This window comes from Pan paniscus, chromosome 18 (assembly GCF_029289425.2).
Source record: "Pan paniscus chromosome 18, NHGRI_mPanPan1-v2.0_pri, whole genome shotgun sequence".
In the NCBI taxonomy this organism is placed as follows: domain Eukaryota; kingdom Metazoa; phylum Chordata; class Mammalia; order Primates; family Hominidae; genus Pan; species Pan paniscus.
In genome coordinates, this window is record NC_073267.2 from 29,144,880 (window position 1) to 29,163,245 (window position 18,366).

At 50.0% G+C, this 18,366-nt stretch overlaps 1 protein-coding gene across 10 annotated transcripts in view; it reads left to right on the top strand.

Moving 5' to 3' along the window:
- Positions 1–18,366, top strand: part of KATNIP (katanin interacting protein) — a 230,791-nt gene that overhangs the window by 200,721 nt on the left and 11,704 nt on the right. For all 10 annotated transcript variants that reach the window (XM_008959904.4, XM_008959900.4, XM_034951136.3 and 7 more), the window contains 4 exons: positions 1,373–1,578; positions 3,894–3,972; positions 11,123–11,300; positions 16,008–16,173. In XM_008959904.4, the coding sequence (XP_008958152.4) occupies positions 1,373–1,578; positions 3,894–3,972; positions 11,123–11,300; positions 16,008–16,173 (629 nt within the window). The remainder of the gene's footprint in view (positions 1–1,372; positions 1,579–3,893; positions 3,973–11,122; positions 11,301–16,007; positions 16,174–18,366) is intronic.

Genomic DNA, 18,366 nt, shown 5'->3' on the forward strand with positions numbered 1-18,366 from the left:
GTGACTTGCTGAGAGTCTATGGGAAAAAACAGACCAGCTGGCTAGCCAACAACAGATCAGTCCTTTCTCTTTCTTTTTTTTTTTTTTTTTTTTTTGAGATGGAGTCTTGCTCTGTCCCCCAGGCTGGAGTGCAGTGGCATGATCTTGGCTCACTGCAAGCTCCGCCTCCCAGGTTCACGCCATTCTCCTGCCTCAGCTTCCCGAGTAGCTGGGACTACAGGCACCTGCCAACACACCCGGATAATTTTTTGTATTTTTTTTTTTTTTTAGTAGAGACAGGGTTTCACCATGTTACCCAGGATGGTCTCGATCTCCTGACCTCATGATCTGCCCGTCTCGGCCTCCCAAAGTGTTGGAATTACAGGCGTGAGCCACCGCGCCCAGCCCTTTTTTTTTTTTTTTTTTTTTTTTGGCAGGGGGACAGGATCTTGCCCTGCACAGTGGCATGGTTTTGGCTCACTGCAGCTTCGACCTCCTGGGCTCAAGCAATCCTCCCACCTCAGCCTCCTAAGTAGCTGGGACTGCAGGTGCACCAACCCACCTGGCTAATTTTTGTATTTTTTGTAGAGACGAGGTTTCACCATGTTACCCAGGCTGGTCTCGAACTCCTGGGCTCAAGTGATCCACCCACCTTGGCCTCCCAAAGTGCTAGGATTACAGGCATGAGCCCCTGCACCCAGCCACAGACCCGGTCCACTCATCCCCTCTTACAGCATGAGTGTGCTAGGCCTGACCTCATTCAGCTCCTCCCATAAAGCACCTGTCTTGGTCTGGCCCCTAGAACCTGAGTCTGAGATGGGGCATTCTTTGGCAAGTGACTTATGGAGGGAGTGCTTCTAGGAGAAACCTGGCATAGTGAAGCAAGGATATAGTTTCCAGGAAGCCCAGCCACAACCAGATCTTGAGGGAGGTCTGGAACATAAATTTCAGGTCTTTCCTGCCTGAAGGTGAAGGAGCAGGGCATTAGAACCCCACCTACCAGGCAGTCATTGGAACCAAGGCTTCCCAGTTTGGAGCTGTAACTCCCACACCCTTCCAGGCAAGGCACTCTGAGAAAAGGATCCACCAAGATCTGGGTGGGGTACCAACAGCATCTCGCATAGTGCCTCGCCCACCCCAAAGAAATGTCACTTGCCTGATGACATATCACAGTGATTCTCATGAAATTAGATCCCTTCCTTAGATCCATGTGATGCTTATGGTCCGTGCATTCCATTTGCAAATCTGTGAAGACTAATAAGGCTCACACTAATCAATACCAGTTAGGGGTGTGGGGTTGTACAGCACAGAAGTGGATGGGTTTAGGCTCTTGATCTACAAATCTCTGGGATGTGAAGTGAGTTGACCCTTCTGTCATCTTGATAACCATTAGCCCCAGAGCACTTTGGAGACACGATCTTATTCACGACCGATGATGACATTCTCGAGGCCATATTCTATTCCGATGAGATGTTTGACCTGGATGTGGGGAGCCTGGACAGCCTGCAGGATGAAGAGGCAATGAGGAGGCCCAGCACGGCCGACGGCGAGGGGGATGAGCGGCCCTTCACCCAGGCTGGCTTGGGGGCTGATGACCGGGTAGGACTGGAGCTGGGGGGCTGTGGGGGGACCCCCAGATAGGTTTCTTCCCCTAACTCAGAGTAGAGCAGGGAGAATTAAGATGGATATCCTTTAAGCTGCTGGTGCCACTGTGTTGACATTTCCCATCTTTCTACTTCTTTTTTTTTGTCCTCTATGTCATATTTCATTCTCTAATTATTTTTATTTTTTTATTTTTTTTTAACTGAAGTAAAGAAAGTATTCAAATTCTAATCAAAGCCAGGAGAAATGAGCTCTGTGTCATCTCTGCAATTCAGAGGTTGGCAGTCTCGGGGGAGTTTTTGCTTTGGGTTGCGTTTTGATCATTCGCTGTTGTTTTTGATGGAAGGACTAGGAACGCTTTTCATAGGCAGAGTTACAATTAAAATAATGATCATCACAGCCATGGTTTCGTGAACACATATCATGATCCAAGCAGGGTACACAGTGTTCTTGTTTCACCCTCGTGACAACCCTCTGAGTAGAGACTATTAACATTGCCATTTCGGAAACTGATGCTCAGACAAGTCAAGTGACTTGCCCAAGGGCACACTGTGACAGAGAAACAAGGGTAGAACTTGAATGCATGATTCCACAGTTTATGCTTTTAATTGGTAAGCAACTTATTATTTTTTTATTTTGTTTAGAGATAGGGCCTGGCACTGTCGCCCAGGCTGGAGTACACTAGCATGATCATAGCTCATTGCAGCTCAAACTCCCGGGGCTCAAGCAATCCTCCCACCTCAACCTCCTGAGTAGCTGAGACTACAGTGCATGCCACCACACCTGGCTAGTTTTTTTTTTATTTTTTGTAGAGATGTGGTCTTGCTATGTTGCCCAGGTTGGTCATGAACTCCTGGACTCAAGCGCTTCTCCCACCTTGGCCTCCCAAAGTGCTGGGATTACAGGCAAGAGCCGCCACACTTAGCCAGATAAACAAATCTTTTAAAATGAAAGATGACCTTCAAGGTCAATTCAAGTCAGGACCAATAGGAAAAAGAGGAGATGGTTAAACAGGGTAGGGGAGAAATGGGGACAACACAAGCCACAAGGGATGGGGCTGGGCTGTGGGAAGGTCATGACTGAGGCAGGACAGCAACATGTCGTGTGGACCCCATGGTGTTCACTGGGGATTGTACCTCGAAGCCAGGCAGAGCATGGGGTGCGGGAGCAGGGCATGGGGAGGCACAGGCAGCTGGGGAGTGCGTGCCCCTCCCCCTCCCCACATCTAAGGAAAGCGGCCACCAAGAGGGGCAAGCCCATTGTTGCCAGTTCTCCTGATTTTTACAAGAGAAGCCAGAAAGCTGGATTTTTCTGTAAAATCTCTCCATTTAAAAATGCTGGCAGTGAATTCAGATGTGTTCAAACCTTTTTTGGGCCACAAGCCGAGCCTGTGCTCCTGATTCGACCCAGGGGTCTCCAGGTGGGAGTCCACCCTGGGCGCTTCCATTTGCCCAGCGTTTTCCAAATGACAAAGGTGCTTGTAAGGGACTCTGATGGGCCCAGCGCTGTGAGGGGCTGGGGGGATCACTCTCTCTGTCTCGTGAGAGACCACCGCCTTCACTTCATTTTGCACCTCAGCTTTCCTGGCTGTGAAGTAGTAAAGTCTCTTTTGCTTTCACTTATGGTGCAAAGAGACAATGAGCAAATAGTTTATATGTAAGGCCCAAGAAGGGTGTGGTGGCCCACCGTTGACTCTCTGAAGACCAGGATTTTTTATCCTGGCTACCCAAGGAAATCACTTGGGTGGATCTTTAAAAATGTCTGGGCCCCACCCCTAGAGATTCTGCTTCAGTGAACAGCCAAAGTTAAGAGCCACTCTCTATGGTTTGAATTCTTCCTCTTCCCCTTCCTTCCTTCCTTCCTTCCTTCCCTCCCTCCCTCCTTCCTTCTTTTCCTCCTTCCCTCCTTCCTTTCCTCCTTCCTTCCTTCCTTCCTTTCCTCCTCTCTCCCTTCCTTCTCTTCTTCCCTTCCTCCTCCTTTCCTTCCTTCCTTTCTTTCTTCCTCTAGCTCACCACATAAGCATTTATTGAGTCCTTCCCTGTTGGAGGAAATCTAAACACCTTAGCTGTTAGCATCAGGCTCCTCCCCAGCCAGTGAGAGCTGCTGACAAGGATGCAGACCCTGGAGGGTCAGGGTCCGCCCATATCACTGGTCCCATAGCTTCCACAAAGGCAGAAAAATCCAGGAAAACATACAAGGACTTACCTGGGCATAGGGTGGGCAGTGGTAAATGCAGAAACAGCCAGCCAGCTAGCTGTGTGGGTATCACTAAAACCACCCCCTTTTCCTCTGCTTCTCCAACCCATGTGCAGATCCCGGAGCTAGAGCTCCCATCCAGTTCCCCTATCCCCCAAGTCACCACGCCAGAGCCAGGCATCTACCACGGAATCTGTGAGTAGCTCTCCTGGAGCAGTGTTGGGTGGAAGGAGGACCTTCTGGGGACAGGGGGAGTTGTGGCCAGTTGGGACAGGGTTTCGCTGGACAATCGGGTGGGTTGGACACCGTACAGAGACACCAGTCTATGGGGCAAGTGGAGGCTGAAACCAGCCTGCGCTCAGCTCCCTGGCCCTAGCAGGGCCACCTCACTCCAGAGGAGGGGCATCTCTTAGCATTTTGCCTTCCCTGAGGGGCATTTTTGCATGCAGACACCCTATGTGTTAGCTGTGACCCTGACCCAGAAGGTGTAGTTGGCACCCAGAAAGTGTAGAACAAGAGGACATTAGAGCCTGAAGAGACCCAAGGCATCTGTTGGTGCAGTGCCCCGAGCTGTCTCTTCCAACTCCACCAAAGAGCAGATGCACAGGCAGAGAAAACCTGCGTCCACTCTGCCCCGGGGGTGGGGGCAGGTGCACAGGCCCAGGGTACCAGGTCTTCTGACTTTTCAGAAGAAGTCGGAAATCTAGAGTCTTACGTGAAGTCTCCAGATTCTCAAATGTGGGTAACGAATTTTCTCATGTTTTAAAATATCACATGAGCCAAATAAAACACTTATTGTGTATCTGGCCAGCTGGCTGCCAGTTTGTGACCTCTGAGCAAATCCCAGGGGTTTTCTGCTGGGCCTGTTCCTCACCCTTCTTTTCCATTGATCCTTCCAGCCAGTTCCTCTCTTCATCCATGCGTGTCCACATCAGCCCCTCCCCGTCCTGGGGAATCTTCAAGCCCAAGTTCACTGCTGATTGTGATCTCCTCCGTCCTGCACCCTGCTAACCAGGTTCCTGGAAGCCTCACTTCCTGCTCTCTCCTGCCCCCTGTGAATGTGACCCGCTTCTGCTTTATCTTCTGAGACAAATGTGACACTGTCAGGATCCCCTCCCCACCTCCCCATCCTCATCTCCAAAATGAAGCTGGAGCCTCTCCGAATCCTGGTGTCAGCCCTTTCGGGACCTCCCCATGCCATCTCTGGAGTCCACCTGCAGGCACCTGTGCAAGCCACACCTTCCGCCTAGGATGCCTCCCTGCTCCATCTCTGCCTTCTGACGACCACCTGTCGCTGGCTAGGTTCCCTAGACGCAGACCCTGAGATGGAGTTTACTGGGGTGTGCTCTTGTCAGGGAAGGGTAGGAGGCAGGATTGGGCAGAGGGAGAAGCTGGTCTGCGGCCACTTCAAGGCCTCAGCCTGCTCCACAGGGAGCTCGGAACCTGGGATGGCCCTTTGGAGTCATCCTGAGTTGAGTGAGGGGCCATGTCTTTATCTGTATCAACATGGCACTGGCTATGGGCTGCCCCTGGGGAGGGGCATGGTTTTTTATTTTACTTTTTAATTTGTATTTATTTATTTTGACACAGTTTTACTCTGTCGCTCAGGCTGGAGTGCAGTGGCATGATCTCAGCTCACTGCAACCTCCGCCTCCCAGGTTCAAGAGATCTCCTGCCTCAGCCTCCCAAGTAGCTGGGATTACAGGTGCCCACCACCACGCCCGGCTAATTTTTGTAATTTTAATAGAGACAGGGTTTCACCATGTTGGTCAGGCTGGTCTCGAACTCCTGACCTCAGGTGATCCACCCACCTTGGCCTCCCAAAGTGCTGAGATTACAGGCATGAGCCACTGTGCCCGGCTGGACATGGCTTTTTGCAAGGAGACTCTCTTCAACCAAGGGCAGTCACAAGTCAAGAGCCTCAGTGGTGAGCTGCCAACCGTCAGCACTTCCCGCCACCAGAGGACTAAGTCCTTCTGTTCCTGGGGGTGGGAGGTGGGATCTGAGCAGTGCCCTAAGTGAGCTCCACATCCCCTCCCTTATGGCCCTTCTGCGACCGCATCTCCTCCCCAGGAGTCTTCTCTATCATCCCCTGTGAAAATTCATCTCTCCTTCACCTACTCCAAAATGACCAATGATCTCTTAGAAGGTGCCTTAGAGGAAGGTGCCTTATTTGGAATTCTCATAGCCCCTTACATTCCAGGGCGCACTCTCAATTACTTTCGAATAGCAGCAGTTTTAAAGGCCAACCTAACATTAGGCAAGAGCCTGGGTTGAGGCTTGGTTTCATCTCCCAGACAGGCACTGTGCTGGGCTTTCTCTGCCTTATCTCGCTGTAACACTCCTAGCTCTGTTTTCCATGAGATCAGGCAGCTGAGGCTCAGAGAGATGGAGTCGCCTACCTAAGGTCACACGGCCAGTACGGAAGCTGGGAGTGCAAGCAAAGGTGTTTGAATCCAAAGCCCACATCCTCACCACACTAGCAGATTGCCTTAGGGTTGCCACTGGGAGACCACCTCACATCAGAAGCCTCTGTGCAAGAGTCAGTGTCCCCCATGAAGCTGTGAGGTCCCAAAAGACAGCCATCGTTTTTAATTCAATTTGGTTCTCCCCTAAGTTGGTCAGGATTTTTTTTGGCAGGGGATGAATAATGAAAATTTAATTCAAGCTGAGTTCAGCAAAAAAGGGAACTTATTGGCTTATGCAACTAGAAGTTAGGGGTCGTCAGTTTCCACACAGCTGCATTCAGTTACGAAAATGATGGCATCAAGACATGGTGTCTGCCTCCCTCTCCCTGGTTTCTTTTCGTCTCTTGACATTCTCCCATTCAACACCATCCATGTGGAAAGTCCTGGAAGCTCCAGTTTATGCCTCCTTTCTACTCAGCAGTCCCAGATGAAAGACAACTTCTGTTTTCCTGAATCCCAATAGTTATCAACTGCTATCCCAGAATTAGATCTCTGGGCCTAGCTTGAGTCATGTACCCATTCTCTTTTTTGTTATTTTCTTTGCTTGCTGTTATTGTTGTTTTGAGACAGGGTCTCACTCTGTGGCCCAGGCTAGAGTGCAGTAGTGCAAACACAGCTCACTTCAGCCTCAAACTCCTGGGCTCACGAGATCCTCCCGCCTCAGCCTCCCGAGTAGCTGGGACTATAGGTGTGCCACCGTGCCCGGCTAATTCATATGTCCATCCTTAAGTCAGCCACTGTGACTCACCATGGTAGGTAGGGCGGGAGGTGGGAGATGGAAAACAGATTGGCCAGGCCTGGAGCCCAGAGAAAGGGGTCAGCCACCCAAACAGTATGGACCGAGCACAGGGTGGTTCTCCAGAGCGGGTCAGAGTGTGGTCACCAGAAGGAAGGCAGGAATGCTGGCCAGGCAGAAGCAGCCACTGTCCCCTTCATCTGATGATTTCCCCAAAGATGCTGCCTGTAGATGTGTTTCCTGCTGACCCAGCTCCTGACCTTTCACAGAGATGTTATTTCAGTGCCTTTGGGAATTTGGCCCTGGAGTAGAGCTCAAAGACCTTTTTACGGCAAGGCAAGTGTAATTTCTCTTCTCTTCTCAGTAGGAAGGCAGAAGAGCCTCTCAACCAAGCACCCTCTGCGTCTGTTTTGAGGCCTGTGATTTCTGCATCTCTTCTCTCTGAACCTTTGGCTTTTTCCTCACCGTATTCAAAATCCTCAACCTGCTTCACCACTCCGTGCAAGAGCGGAGCACAGAGAGAGCTTTAATAAAGTGACCCGGGGGGAATGTGTCGGGGTTGGTAAATACGGCCAATCCTATTAATGTTTTGAAAGGGGATATATGACTTGCTAATTTGCAGATGACACTAATTTTGGAAGTTTTGCAAATATCAGCAGTGATGAATAAGAAAGGAGCTGAGAGGGTTGAAACATGGGGGAGAAATAACAAAATTAATTTCCATTTGTATAAATACTAATTGATACACCAGAGGAAAATGAATATGGAATGTTGGATATTAGCTCGAAAAGGAGAGTAATCAATTTCAGAACAGCCCCAAATTAGATGGAATCGCAGTGCAGCTTGCCAGGCAAACAAAGAGATTGCAGGCTTGGGAGAGTCTGGGCCGGCATCTCTTTGTTGTCACAGAGGGAGGTGGCATTTCTCCCTCGCACTGATCTCCATCATCGAAATCCACATCCTCCTCCACCTGTGGCCCTTCTGTCTCAGGAGTGGTGCCACAGCTCCTCTGTCACCTAGGTCAAAACTTTTTTTCCCCTTCCTTCTGTATCCAGACCATTGAGAATCCTGGTAGTGCTATCTCTGAAACAGATCCTGTGTCTGTCCCCTTCAACCCTATTTTCATTGCCACCAGCCTTGTTCAAGCCATCCTTACCGCAACAGCTTCCTCCCTGGTCTCCCTATAAAATCCAACTGATGGGAGCTTTGTAAGATGCAGATCAGATCATGTTGCTCCCCTGCTTCAACATAGAATCTGCCAGTAGCTTCCCATTGCAAAGAGAGGAAAATCCAAGCTTCTTGATATGATCTAGCCCCTGCCTACCTGTCTGATTTCATTTTCTTCTACTCTCTCCCTTGGCCACTTGGTTCCACCTATGGGTCAAATTTGTTCTTCTCTCAGCCTGGAATGTTCTTCTTCCAGAAATGCAAAAACATGATAGGTTCCTTCTCAGCACCCTGGTCTCAGCTCAAATGTCACCTCCTCAGGGAGGCCCTCCCTGACCACCTCTGCTCATATTCAGTCACTCCCTATCCTGTTGCTATTTTCTTTCATAGTGTTCATCACTCTTGGAACTGTTGCCTTTCTTTGTTCATTATGTGCTTATTGACAGTCTTTGCTAGAATGCAAGCTTCTTGAGTTCAGAGATTGTGCTCTGTTGTTCATTCCTGCAGCTCTTATGCCAAAAATAGGTTCTGGTACACAGTAGATGATCAATAAATATTCATTGACTGTTGACTGTGAATTTGGTAAAACCCAATAGTTTTTGTTTGTCTCATTTACTTGCAGGTATCTACTGAAGCCCTACTTGTTAATTAGTCATGTGTTTAAAATTTTTACTAAAAACATTCATTGAACATCTACTAAGCACTGTTCTGGGCTCGGGGGATACAGCAGTGAACAAAACCAGCAGAGTCCTGGCCTCAGGGAACTTCCGTCTTAGTGGGGGAGACTGATGAAGACAAATAAGCAAATCAATGTAGACTCGATTGTCAGGAAGCATTCAGTGCTATAAACAACAAGGCGAGCAGGGTAAGGATGTAGAGAGTGATGGGGTGAGCAGGGCTGTTTGAGCTCTGGTTATTAGGGAAGGCCTCTCAGGAAATGACATTGGAACACTGACTCATGCTGAGAAGGAATGTGTCAGCTAGCTTTTGCTGCCGAACAAGCCAATCCAAAATCCACTGGCTTAACACAACTACCATGAATTATATTCATGATTGACTGGTAATTCAGTGGCTTGGCTGGGCAGCTCTGGGTGAGCCAGCTTGGTTGGCCTCTACTGGGCCTGCTCGAGTTCCTGATCAGCAGGGAGGTGGACCAGCAGCTGAATGACTTAGGACATCTTCACCCACCGGTCTGGCAGTGGGGAGGCTGCTGGCCAGAGAGACAGGTGTCTGGGTTAGCTGGGCTGCCTCGCACGGCGGTCTCAAGCCCCGAGTGCTTTACAGGCTCTGCTTGCCTCACGTGGGCTTCTGTCCCAGTGTTCAAAGCAAATCATGTGACCCAGAGTCAGGAGCAGAGAAGGAAACTCCAACTCTGGATGGGATAAGGGGCAAAATCACATTGCAACGGCAGGGACACGGGATGGGACGAGTTTGTAGCCACTTTGCACGTGAATGATGCGGCGAGAAGCCCATGTGCAGGGTGTCGTGCTGGCCACATGTTTTTTTCATCTGCCCCAGAGATGCTCAGAGCTACCTTGGCACCACGAAGGAGGAAAAGGATCTGAGGGCTAAGTTACAAAAAGTATGTTGGGAGATGTCAGGGGCGTGGGAGAGAAAACCAAGCTCCAGGGAGGTCAGGTGACCCAGCCCCTCTTCATGGCCACAAAGAAGTCCTTTCACCTCTCTGGGCTTCCAGTTCCTCATCTGAGCTGCAAGGGGGTGGTGCCAGATGACACCCTGCCTCCTTCTGCCTGCTCTGTGGTGCTGGCATTTCTGTGAACGCTGCAAAGAGTGAGTCTTACACTTAGCTACCCAAAAGGGTGCTAAAATATGTGGCAAATTCTCTAAGGGCAGAAGGGTTTATTGTGTTTGGTCTTGCTCTAATGAGACACCATTAAGGAAAGAGACGTTCCAGCCAATTATCTGACAGGGCTTGATCATGAGATTCATTCCATTTGAGTTTCCTGGGCAAATGAATGACATCTGGGCTGTTTTGCCCCAGGGCCACAGAAGGTCGCTTCTAAATGGTCTCTGATCGAGAGAGGATGGGAGCAGAGGCAAAAGGATGGCGGTATCACCCTAGGTCACTTCCTTTACTCTGAGCCCACGTGAATGTTTGTGATAGCAGCCAATTTGCATAAAATGTCAGTTTCCAGCGCTGGGGCTTACTGATACAAGTCTCCGTGTAGTTGCTGGTTTAATCATTCCATCTGTACTGAGCTCCTACTGTGTGCCAGGCACCATGCCAGGCTCAGGACACAGTGGTTTAGAGAAACAGATGGGGTTTCTCCCTCAAGGAGTTAGGCATCTGGCGGGGCAAGTGGGTATTTACCAAGATCACGCGATTACAGCAGTGACCAGGGCTTGGAAAGGGAAGTGTACAGTGGCATGGCAGGTTATCAATGGAGGTTTGACCTGGTCAAAGAACTCAGGAGGGCTTCTCTGAGGAAGGGAGCTGGGATCTGAAGGGTGCGCACAAGTCAACCAGGCCATGTGAATTCTAGGGAGGGGTGACAGCACATGCAAAGGCCCTGTGGTTGGAGAGAGAGGAATATAAATACGAGAAACTGAAAGACAGTCTGGGTGGGGCCTAGGGTCCCTGGTGCACAGTGAGGTCAGAGAAGTAGATAGAAGTCTGATGGGGAATGCGTTGTTGGCCAGAAAGCATGGGAAGCCACCAAGGATGTTCAGTGTGGTGTGGGACAGCACAATCTGGTAGGCGGAGGAAGGACTCAGGGCTATGTGCAGGTTTAACCCTCGTCCATGCAGCTTACCGTTGTTTTCTGAGCACTGACAGTGGCCTGGGCCCAAGGCCACCTAGAGGAAAGCCACAGAACCCACCCGCAAGGCACTTTGGGTCTGGGTTGAAGTTGCTAGAATATAGAGGCCGAATAGCATTCCTCTTCCTGTCTTCATTTTAGATGCCTCCTCTGGAGCCTCTGGTGCTAATGGGCCACTTCTCTTCCTGTTGCAGGCCTTCAGCTGAATTTCACTGCCTCCTGGGGAGACTTGCACTACCTGGGGCTCACTGGCCTGGAAGTGGTGGGCAAGGAGGGCCAGGCGCTGCCCATCCACCTGCACCAGATCTCCGCTTCCCCCAGAGACTTAAATGAGCTCCCTGAGTACTCTGACGACTCCCGGACCCTGGACAAGTAAGTGTCTATCAGAAGCTTTACTTTCATGACCACAGGGTTTTGGGGACATTGTTCTGCCTCTGAGACTTCAGATTCAGACATCAAATAGAATCGCATATGTCCCTCCCCTGGACACCCTGTGAGGTAATGTGGTCAAGGGAAACCGAGGCTCAGGAAAGAGAGGTGGGAGGTGATTCTCCAGGGCCACACAGCTGGAAGTGTCAGGCGGGATTTGCAGGCGGGTTCCCATGCTTCCAGACACAGCTGTGGTCTGCATTTTCTTCTCTGTGCTTAGCAGAGCGTCTCGCACACAGTAGCTGTCTGTAAACCTTTGCAGTGGACGGTTCAGAGTTTACGCATGAATGACCCAGGCCTCCCGGGGGCTGAAAGCTCCCTCTCCCCTCCTTGAGGTTAGAGGTGATGGCTCAGGAAGCCTCCACAGGCGGTGGTGGCTGCACTTTCCCCTGCACTTGTCAGATTTCATAAGCCAAGGTTGCGTCAAGTCAGTAGGTGGGGAAGCCTCAAATACAGCATTGATCCACATGGACCTGCAGCCCACAGACCAGCACTCGGTTCCCCTGCTCTGCACAGCCAGAGGGTCTGGGCGCTGCTTAGAGGTGTGAACTAGGGTAGTCAGAGGGATGGGAGTTCAAATCCCGCCTCTGCCCCATGGCAACTATTAGGTAACTTTCTTAACCTCTTCAATAATAACAGCAATGCTAATAATAATAACTGATCATATGACTGCCAGTTTTTGAGCACTTATTAAATGCCAGGCACTGGGCTATGCGAAGCAGGTGACACATGTTCATCCATTGAAGCCTCAAACAGCTCTTTGAGGAAGGGACCATTATGAGCCCTACTATACCGATGTGGAGACTGAAATATGCAGAGGCCACCTAGACTAGTGCAGTGGCAGAGTCATGATTGGAACGCAGGCCTGTGGGATACCTACCATCCACTCACTTAACCACTAAGTTATACTGTCTCCCCTGCCTTGGTTTCTTTATCAGTAGAATGGGGAGTCATTCCCATGGCATGTCACATTGCAGCCACATCCCTTGGCCTGGTGCTGAGCTCATGCAGAGTTGGTGGCAGGCTTCTCCCTGCTTTTCTATAAGGTGGCCCTGAACCGTGGCCTCACCCCCTGCTACCATTAACTGCTCATGGGCCCCTCTGACCACCCCCCACATCCTGGCAAGTCACTCTGCTGAGTATTTAGGCTTGGAGCCTGGAGACCTGGCTCCCAGTCAGCTGGAAAAGTGATCAACGTACAGTGCGGCTTATGGATCCTTCCCACCCACTCACCACCCACCTGCCAGATTATCTGTCAGCAAATCCCAAGCCTGATAGCATTTCCTCTGTAAGTATTTCAGTGTATACCTCTAAACAATAAGGGATTTAAGAGAAAACATAATCCTGGTACCATTGTTATACTTGAAAAAGTTGCCTGTGCGCGGTGGCTCATGCCCATAATCCCAGCATTGGGAGGCCAAGATAGAAGGATCACTTGAGCCCAGGAATTCGAGACCAGCCTGGGTAACAGTGAGACTGTGTCTCTACAAAAGAAAAAAAAATTAGCCAGGCACTGTGGCACATGTCTGTGGTCCCAGCTCCTTGGGAGGCTGAGGTAGGAGGATCACTTGAGTCCAGGAATTCAAGACCAGCCTGGGCAACATAGTGAGACTATGTCTCTACAAAAAAAAATAAAAAATAAAAAATAAATTAAAAAAAGTAGCCAGGTACTGTGGCATGTCCCTGTAGTCCCAGCTACTTGGGAGGCTGAGGTAGAAGGATTGCTTGAGCCCGGGAATTCAAGACCAGCCTGGGCAACATAGTGAGATTGTGTCTCTAAAAAAAAAAAAAAAATAGCCAGGCATTGTGGCATGTGCTTGTGGTACCAGCTACTCAGAGGCTGAGGTGGGAGGATCACTTGAGCCCAGGAGTTCAAGGCTGCAGTGAGCCATGATTGTGCCACTACATTCCAGCCTGGGCAACAGAGCAGGACCCTGTCTCAACAAAAAAAAAAAAAAAAAAAAAAAAAAAGAAAGAAAGAAAAAGTTAACAATGATTTCTTAAATTACCAGATATCTAGCAGATTCATAGTCCCCACACCCACCCTTTTTAACAGTTTGCTCATTTGATTTGAGATCCAGATAAGGTCTATGTGTTGTGATTGGTTGCTATGTCTCTTAAGCCTCTCTAGGTTCTCTTTCCCCTTTTTCCATTTTTTTCTTGTAAATTACCTGTTGAAGAAACCAGGTGGACCTGAATTTTACTGGCTGCATCTCTATGGTATTGTTTAGTCTGCTCCTTGCTCCCCTGTATTTCTAGTACATTGTTAATTAGATCTAGAGGCCTGATCAGATTGAGGTTTGACTACTAGGGCAAGATGGCCCTGGGGACATGTAGAATAGAATGTCTGGTTGCCAGGCTCTTTGTGATGTTGGAAGCCAGTCATGCTGGCGAAGTCCATTAATTCATTAGGGGTTGAAAAATGGTGGTATTTTCGCCTACTATTCTTTTTTAAATTTATTTGCTGAAATAACTGCAATAAAGAGAGAATTTCCCTCAATTATTTGGCTACTCTGTGGTGAAATTCAGATGGGAAAGGCAGCCTAAGTGTTGGATTCTCTCCCCTCCTTTTCTTTTTGGCTTTCCAAATAACTGTTTCTCTAGCATCGTCTAAAACGTGTGTTTCTTTTCAGGGATTATTATGAACTCATGGATTTTAAACATACAGTACTGCATTTGAAGAGTCAATTCTTTGCAGTGTTTATCCTGATTGATGTTTAAATCATTCCCTCTTGGATGCTGGGAAGTCCTGAATCCTTTTAAACAGTCACCTTTCTTGCCTTCTGATGTGACAGATGCTTCAGGCTCATCTGGTTTATTTCTTGTCCCAGACCTGGAATCAGCCATTTCTCCAAGAAGCCCTGGTTCCTTTTAGTGGGAAATGGTATTTAGAGACCATAATCTGGCCACTAGGGATGGTCACTGCTACTTGGTCAGTTGCTGTTTCTAGGCTTTTTTATGGATAGAGCTAGGAATTCATTTAGATGTTCTTGAGAGTGTCTGTGGAGTCTTCCTTTCACTGTCGGCTACAAATGCTCCAGCAGTTCTCTCTGCTCTCAGAATTGGGCAGGTTTGCTATGGAGCAGCCCCATTTCTAGGACAGAAACATAATTGCCTTTAGAAGGAAATAGAAGGTTCTCTAGTGGTCATCCTCAGTCAGCTTAGTTCCACAAACACTCCAGTGTGGAATTGCTGAATTTCTTCAGTTTTAAGATGCCAGCAATTGTCAGACACACCATCCATCAATTTAATAACAGCCTTTTAGGGAACAAAGAAACATTGCCTCCTTGGGTAAACACTTCGATTATGAGATTTTTTTTTTTTTTCCAAATTCACAACTTTAAAATGTCAAAGGAAACAAAAAGTTTCTTTTCAAATCTAGGAAATGTGGCAGCAGGCCAAGTTTCTCCCAGTACAGCAGCTGTGAGGTACCAGGAATCCAGGGTGTGGAGTGGGGAAGGTTCTAGAAAATGGGAGGGAGAGGGAGGTTGCTCAAAAGGCTGCCAGCTGGGCCCTTTTTTCCAGGACCAGGCTTCTGAATGGCAGTGCCAGACACATGGGCCAGAGCCACGAGGACAAGGGCCTGAGGCCTGGGCTGAGGCATGCTGGGCAGTCCGGGGAAGCGAGAGGCACGATTGTCCTTGGGACAAACACAGGCCAACTTGAGGATGAGCAGGATGTCCCAAGCAAGGGAACCAGAAACTGGCCAGGACAGGAGTGCGATAGGGCTGAGGTGACAAGCTCAGAGTGCCAGCTGGGAAGAGCATGAGGGAGCATGAGGGGCTCCCTCCTACAGGTTAGAGGTTTCCCTGGGATATCCAGGCCATGCAGTCACAGAGCATGGTCCAGCCAGAGCAGCTCCCACAGTCACCTGCCCCTCCTTCTACTTGTTCCAAGCCAAGAGCTGCAGAGCTCACCTGGTGCTTTTGTACCTCTCTCCCCCAGCATGGGAAGGAAGGGCTACACTTCTTTCCAACTATGCTGTAAAGCCAACACAGCAAATTTACAGAAAGTTTGGAAACTTGAGAAAAGTACTCATCTCCATACCCTCTGACCCAATTATGTTTTTCACTTTTGCACACTCTCTCCTGGTCCTTGTCCTCATTTCTCAGCTTTATAATCAGTGTCCTGCCTCCTCCATGTGACTGCAGTGTCCTCATGATGGCACCTTAACCCCTGTGAAATTTACTTAACCATTTCCTGATTTTGAGATCTTTTAGGTTGTTATCCTTTTTTAAGCTATTGTAAATAACACTGTAATGAGCATCTTGGTTCGGATAGCCTTTCCCATATATTGAATACATTTTCCTTCTGGGGAAGAAAATCCCAGAAATGGGATCACTGGGCTAAAGGATTCTGAAAAATGATTCATTTTCCCTTTTAAAAAAAAAAGTCCCTGATGATTGCTTTTCTGCACCTTTAACAGCATAGCCTTTTTTTTTTTCTTTTAAAAAATGTCTCATTTCATAGATGAGAGATGACTTCTGACTGTTGTTCTCAGCAGTCACACCTCCCCTTAACAAGCCTGACACAGCCAGGCTAGTGCCAGGCAGTGGGGACGTACCCGGGGCCGAGGGGGTGGGGGCCCCACTGTGATGCCTCCTGTGCCCACTGAGCCGCCCCCCTGCCGCTCCATCCCCATTGCTGCAGGTTAATTGATGGCACCAACATCACCATGGAGGATGAGCATATGTGGCTGATCCCCTTCTCGCCGGGGCTGGACCATGTGGTCACGATCCGCCTGGACAGGGCCGAAAGCATCGCAGGCCTGCGCTTCTGGAACTACAATAAATCTCCCGAGGACACCTATCGCGGGGTAAGCTGGGGAGCAGCGGCCGTGCTCAGTCCAGCGTCAGGGAAGCAGCACCTTGATGAATGGCTGGCGTGGCAGCCAGAGAGGAGCATAAATCCTCCAGAATTTTCCAAACGGAGCTGGGGGCGTTATGTCCAGGGAGGGAGAGAGCTGCTGTTTCCTTCTGCAGATGGCAAATGCAGGCTAAAGAGCGCAGGGCATTTCCGGGGAACGGCACAGCACCGTTTCTCCTGGTGCTGGGGGGTCCTAGGCAGGTCCAGGCCCCAGCTTGCCACGGTCAGTTTTGCCCCTCAAGTCCCGTGAGTGGCCCTCGGGTGGCCAGGCCTCTGCTGAGGGCTTCACGGGCATTCATTGTTTCACTGGATTCTCATTCCAGCCAATGGGAGGTGGGTGTGATTACCCCCATTTCTTAGGGTCTGAAACTGAGGTCCAGGAAGGTTCACTTGCCCATCCAAGGCCACACAGCTGGAGTCTCCACCTTGGCCGGCCAGACCTGGAGCCCACATTGTGATTTCCGTGTGATGTTTTGCTGAGTGAGAAGCAGCAGGGGGGCGCTTCTGAGACTCAGCCTCGGTGGGAATGAAGAAGAGAGCCTCGGAAGAGCCCTTTTCTCTGGCTTTTCTGGCCTCAGGTGACTGAACGGGTGCCCTCCAGTCATGTAAAAGTGACAGTGAGGCCACCGAAAGGTAGCAATTCAGCTAGGGCCCTACTATCAGGAGGGCCTGAGTCTGAGTCTCAGCTTGGACCCAACCAGCTGCGTAACCTTTGGCATGTGGCCTGCCTTCCCTGGGCCTGTCTCCTCATCTATAAAATGAGGAGGGAATAACACCTGCCACGGCGGATTGGCATCACCGTTGCCAGGTAACAGTTGACAAAGCCAGGACTCAGCCTCAGGTGATCCCCAGATCTGGGCTCCCCGCCATATACCCACCATGGAATTTATTCTAGGGCCTTAGGAATTGTATCACAGACCAGGTGTAGAGGCTCACGCCTGTAATCCCAGTACTTTGGGAGGCTAAAGTTGGAGGATGGCTTGAGCCCAGGAGTTCTAGACCAGCCTGGGCAATACAGAGAGACCCCCATCTCTACCAAAAAAATAGGCAGGCTTAGTGGCACACACCTGTAGTCCCAGCCATTCAGGAGGCTAAGGCAGGAGGATCTCTTGAGCCCAGGTTGAGGCTGCAGTGAGCTATGATCTCATCATTGCACTCTAGCCTGGGTGACAGAGCAAGACACCATCTCAAAGAAAGAAAAATGAAAAAAAGAATTGTGTCACATCTTACAGCAGGATCGGCAGCCCCTGGCCCTCCCCGTGTAGCAGGCGCTTAGCCAGCATGCTCCTCTGAGCAGGCCGGTCACAGACCCTCCCAATGCCGCCCTGTGTCTCTATGAACGCTCCCCTGGGTTCAACACATTGAAGAAGTCAGATATATTGACATTAAAAAACAGCCTTCTGCCTCAAGTTGTGCCTTTGGGCCTTAAAATTCCCTTGAGCAAATCACAGTCTGTCTGGTAGAGCTTCTGTGACCTGAATTCACCATCTGGGGATGTTGGGCTGAGTTCCCATCTCACAGGTCTGGGCCCCACCAGCCAGACAATGGCTACAGTGGGATGAGGTGGGGGTGGGGGGGAATGGGCACGTGGCCTGAGATGGGAGACCCCCACTGCAGTGAAATGGGTGCTTTGACTCAGATCCCACACCCCAAAAGGCCTTCCCGAGCACCAGGGGTCCCTGACATGTGGTTGGAAGCCAGGGCCCTGGACTCCTGGAGTTGGGGCTTCAAATCCCTTCAGTGGCCCCCGGGCAAATCACTTAGTCCCTGTGAAGTTTAGCTTCCTTCCCTATAAGATGGAGGTGGTGATAGAGGTTACCTCGAAGGGAATGAGCAGAGGACATGTGGCCAGCTCTGCCCAGGGAAGTCAGGGATGCTTCCTGGAGGAGGTGTTGGCCCTGGAGGATGGACAGGGGCTTCCTGGGCCTCTGCTTTGCCATCACTGAATCCACTTTTGGGCGACTCTGTCCAGGGCACACTCTGGCAGCTCCAGGCTTATGTCCTGCTAGCTCCAAGCCCAGCAGAAGAGAAAGCTCCCCTTTCCAGGCAAGCCAGCAAAACCCCAGGAGTCATGCTGATGGGCCCGGCCGTGTTTCAAGTTCAGCTCAGGGGGCCCAGGTAGGAATCCCCCTTGAGGAAAGCA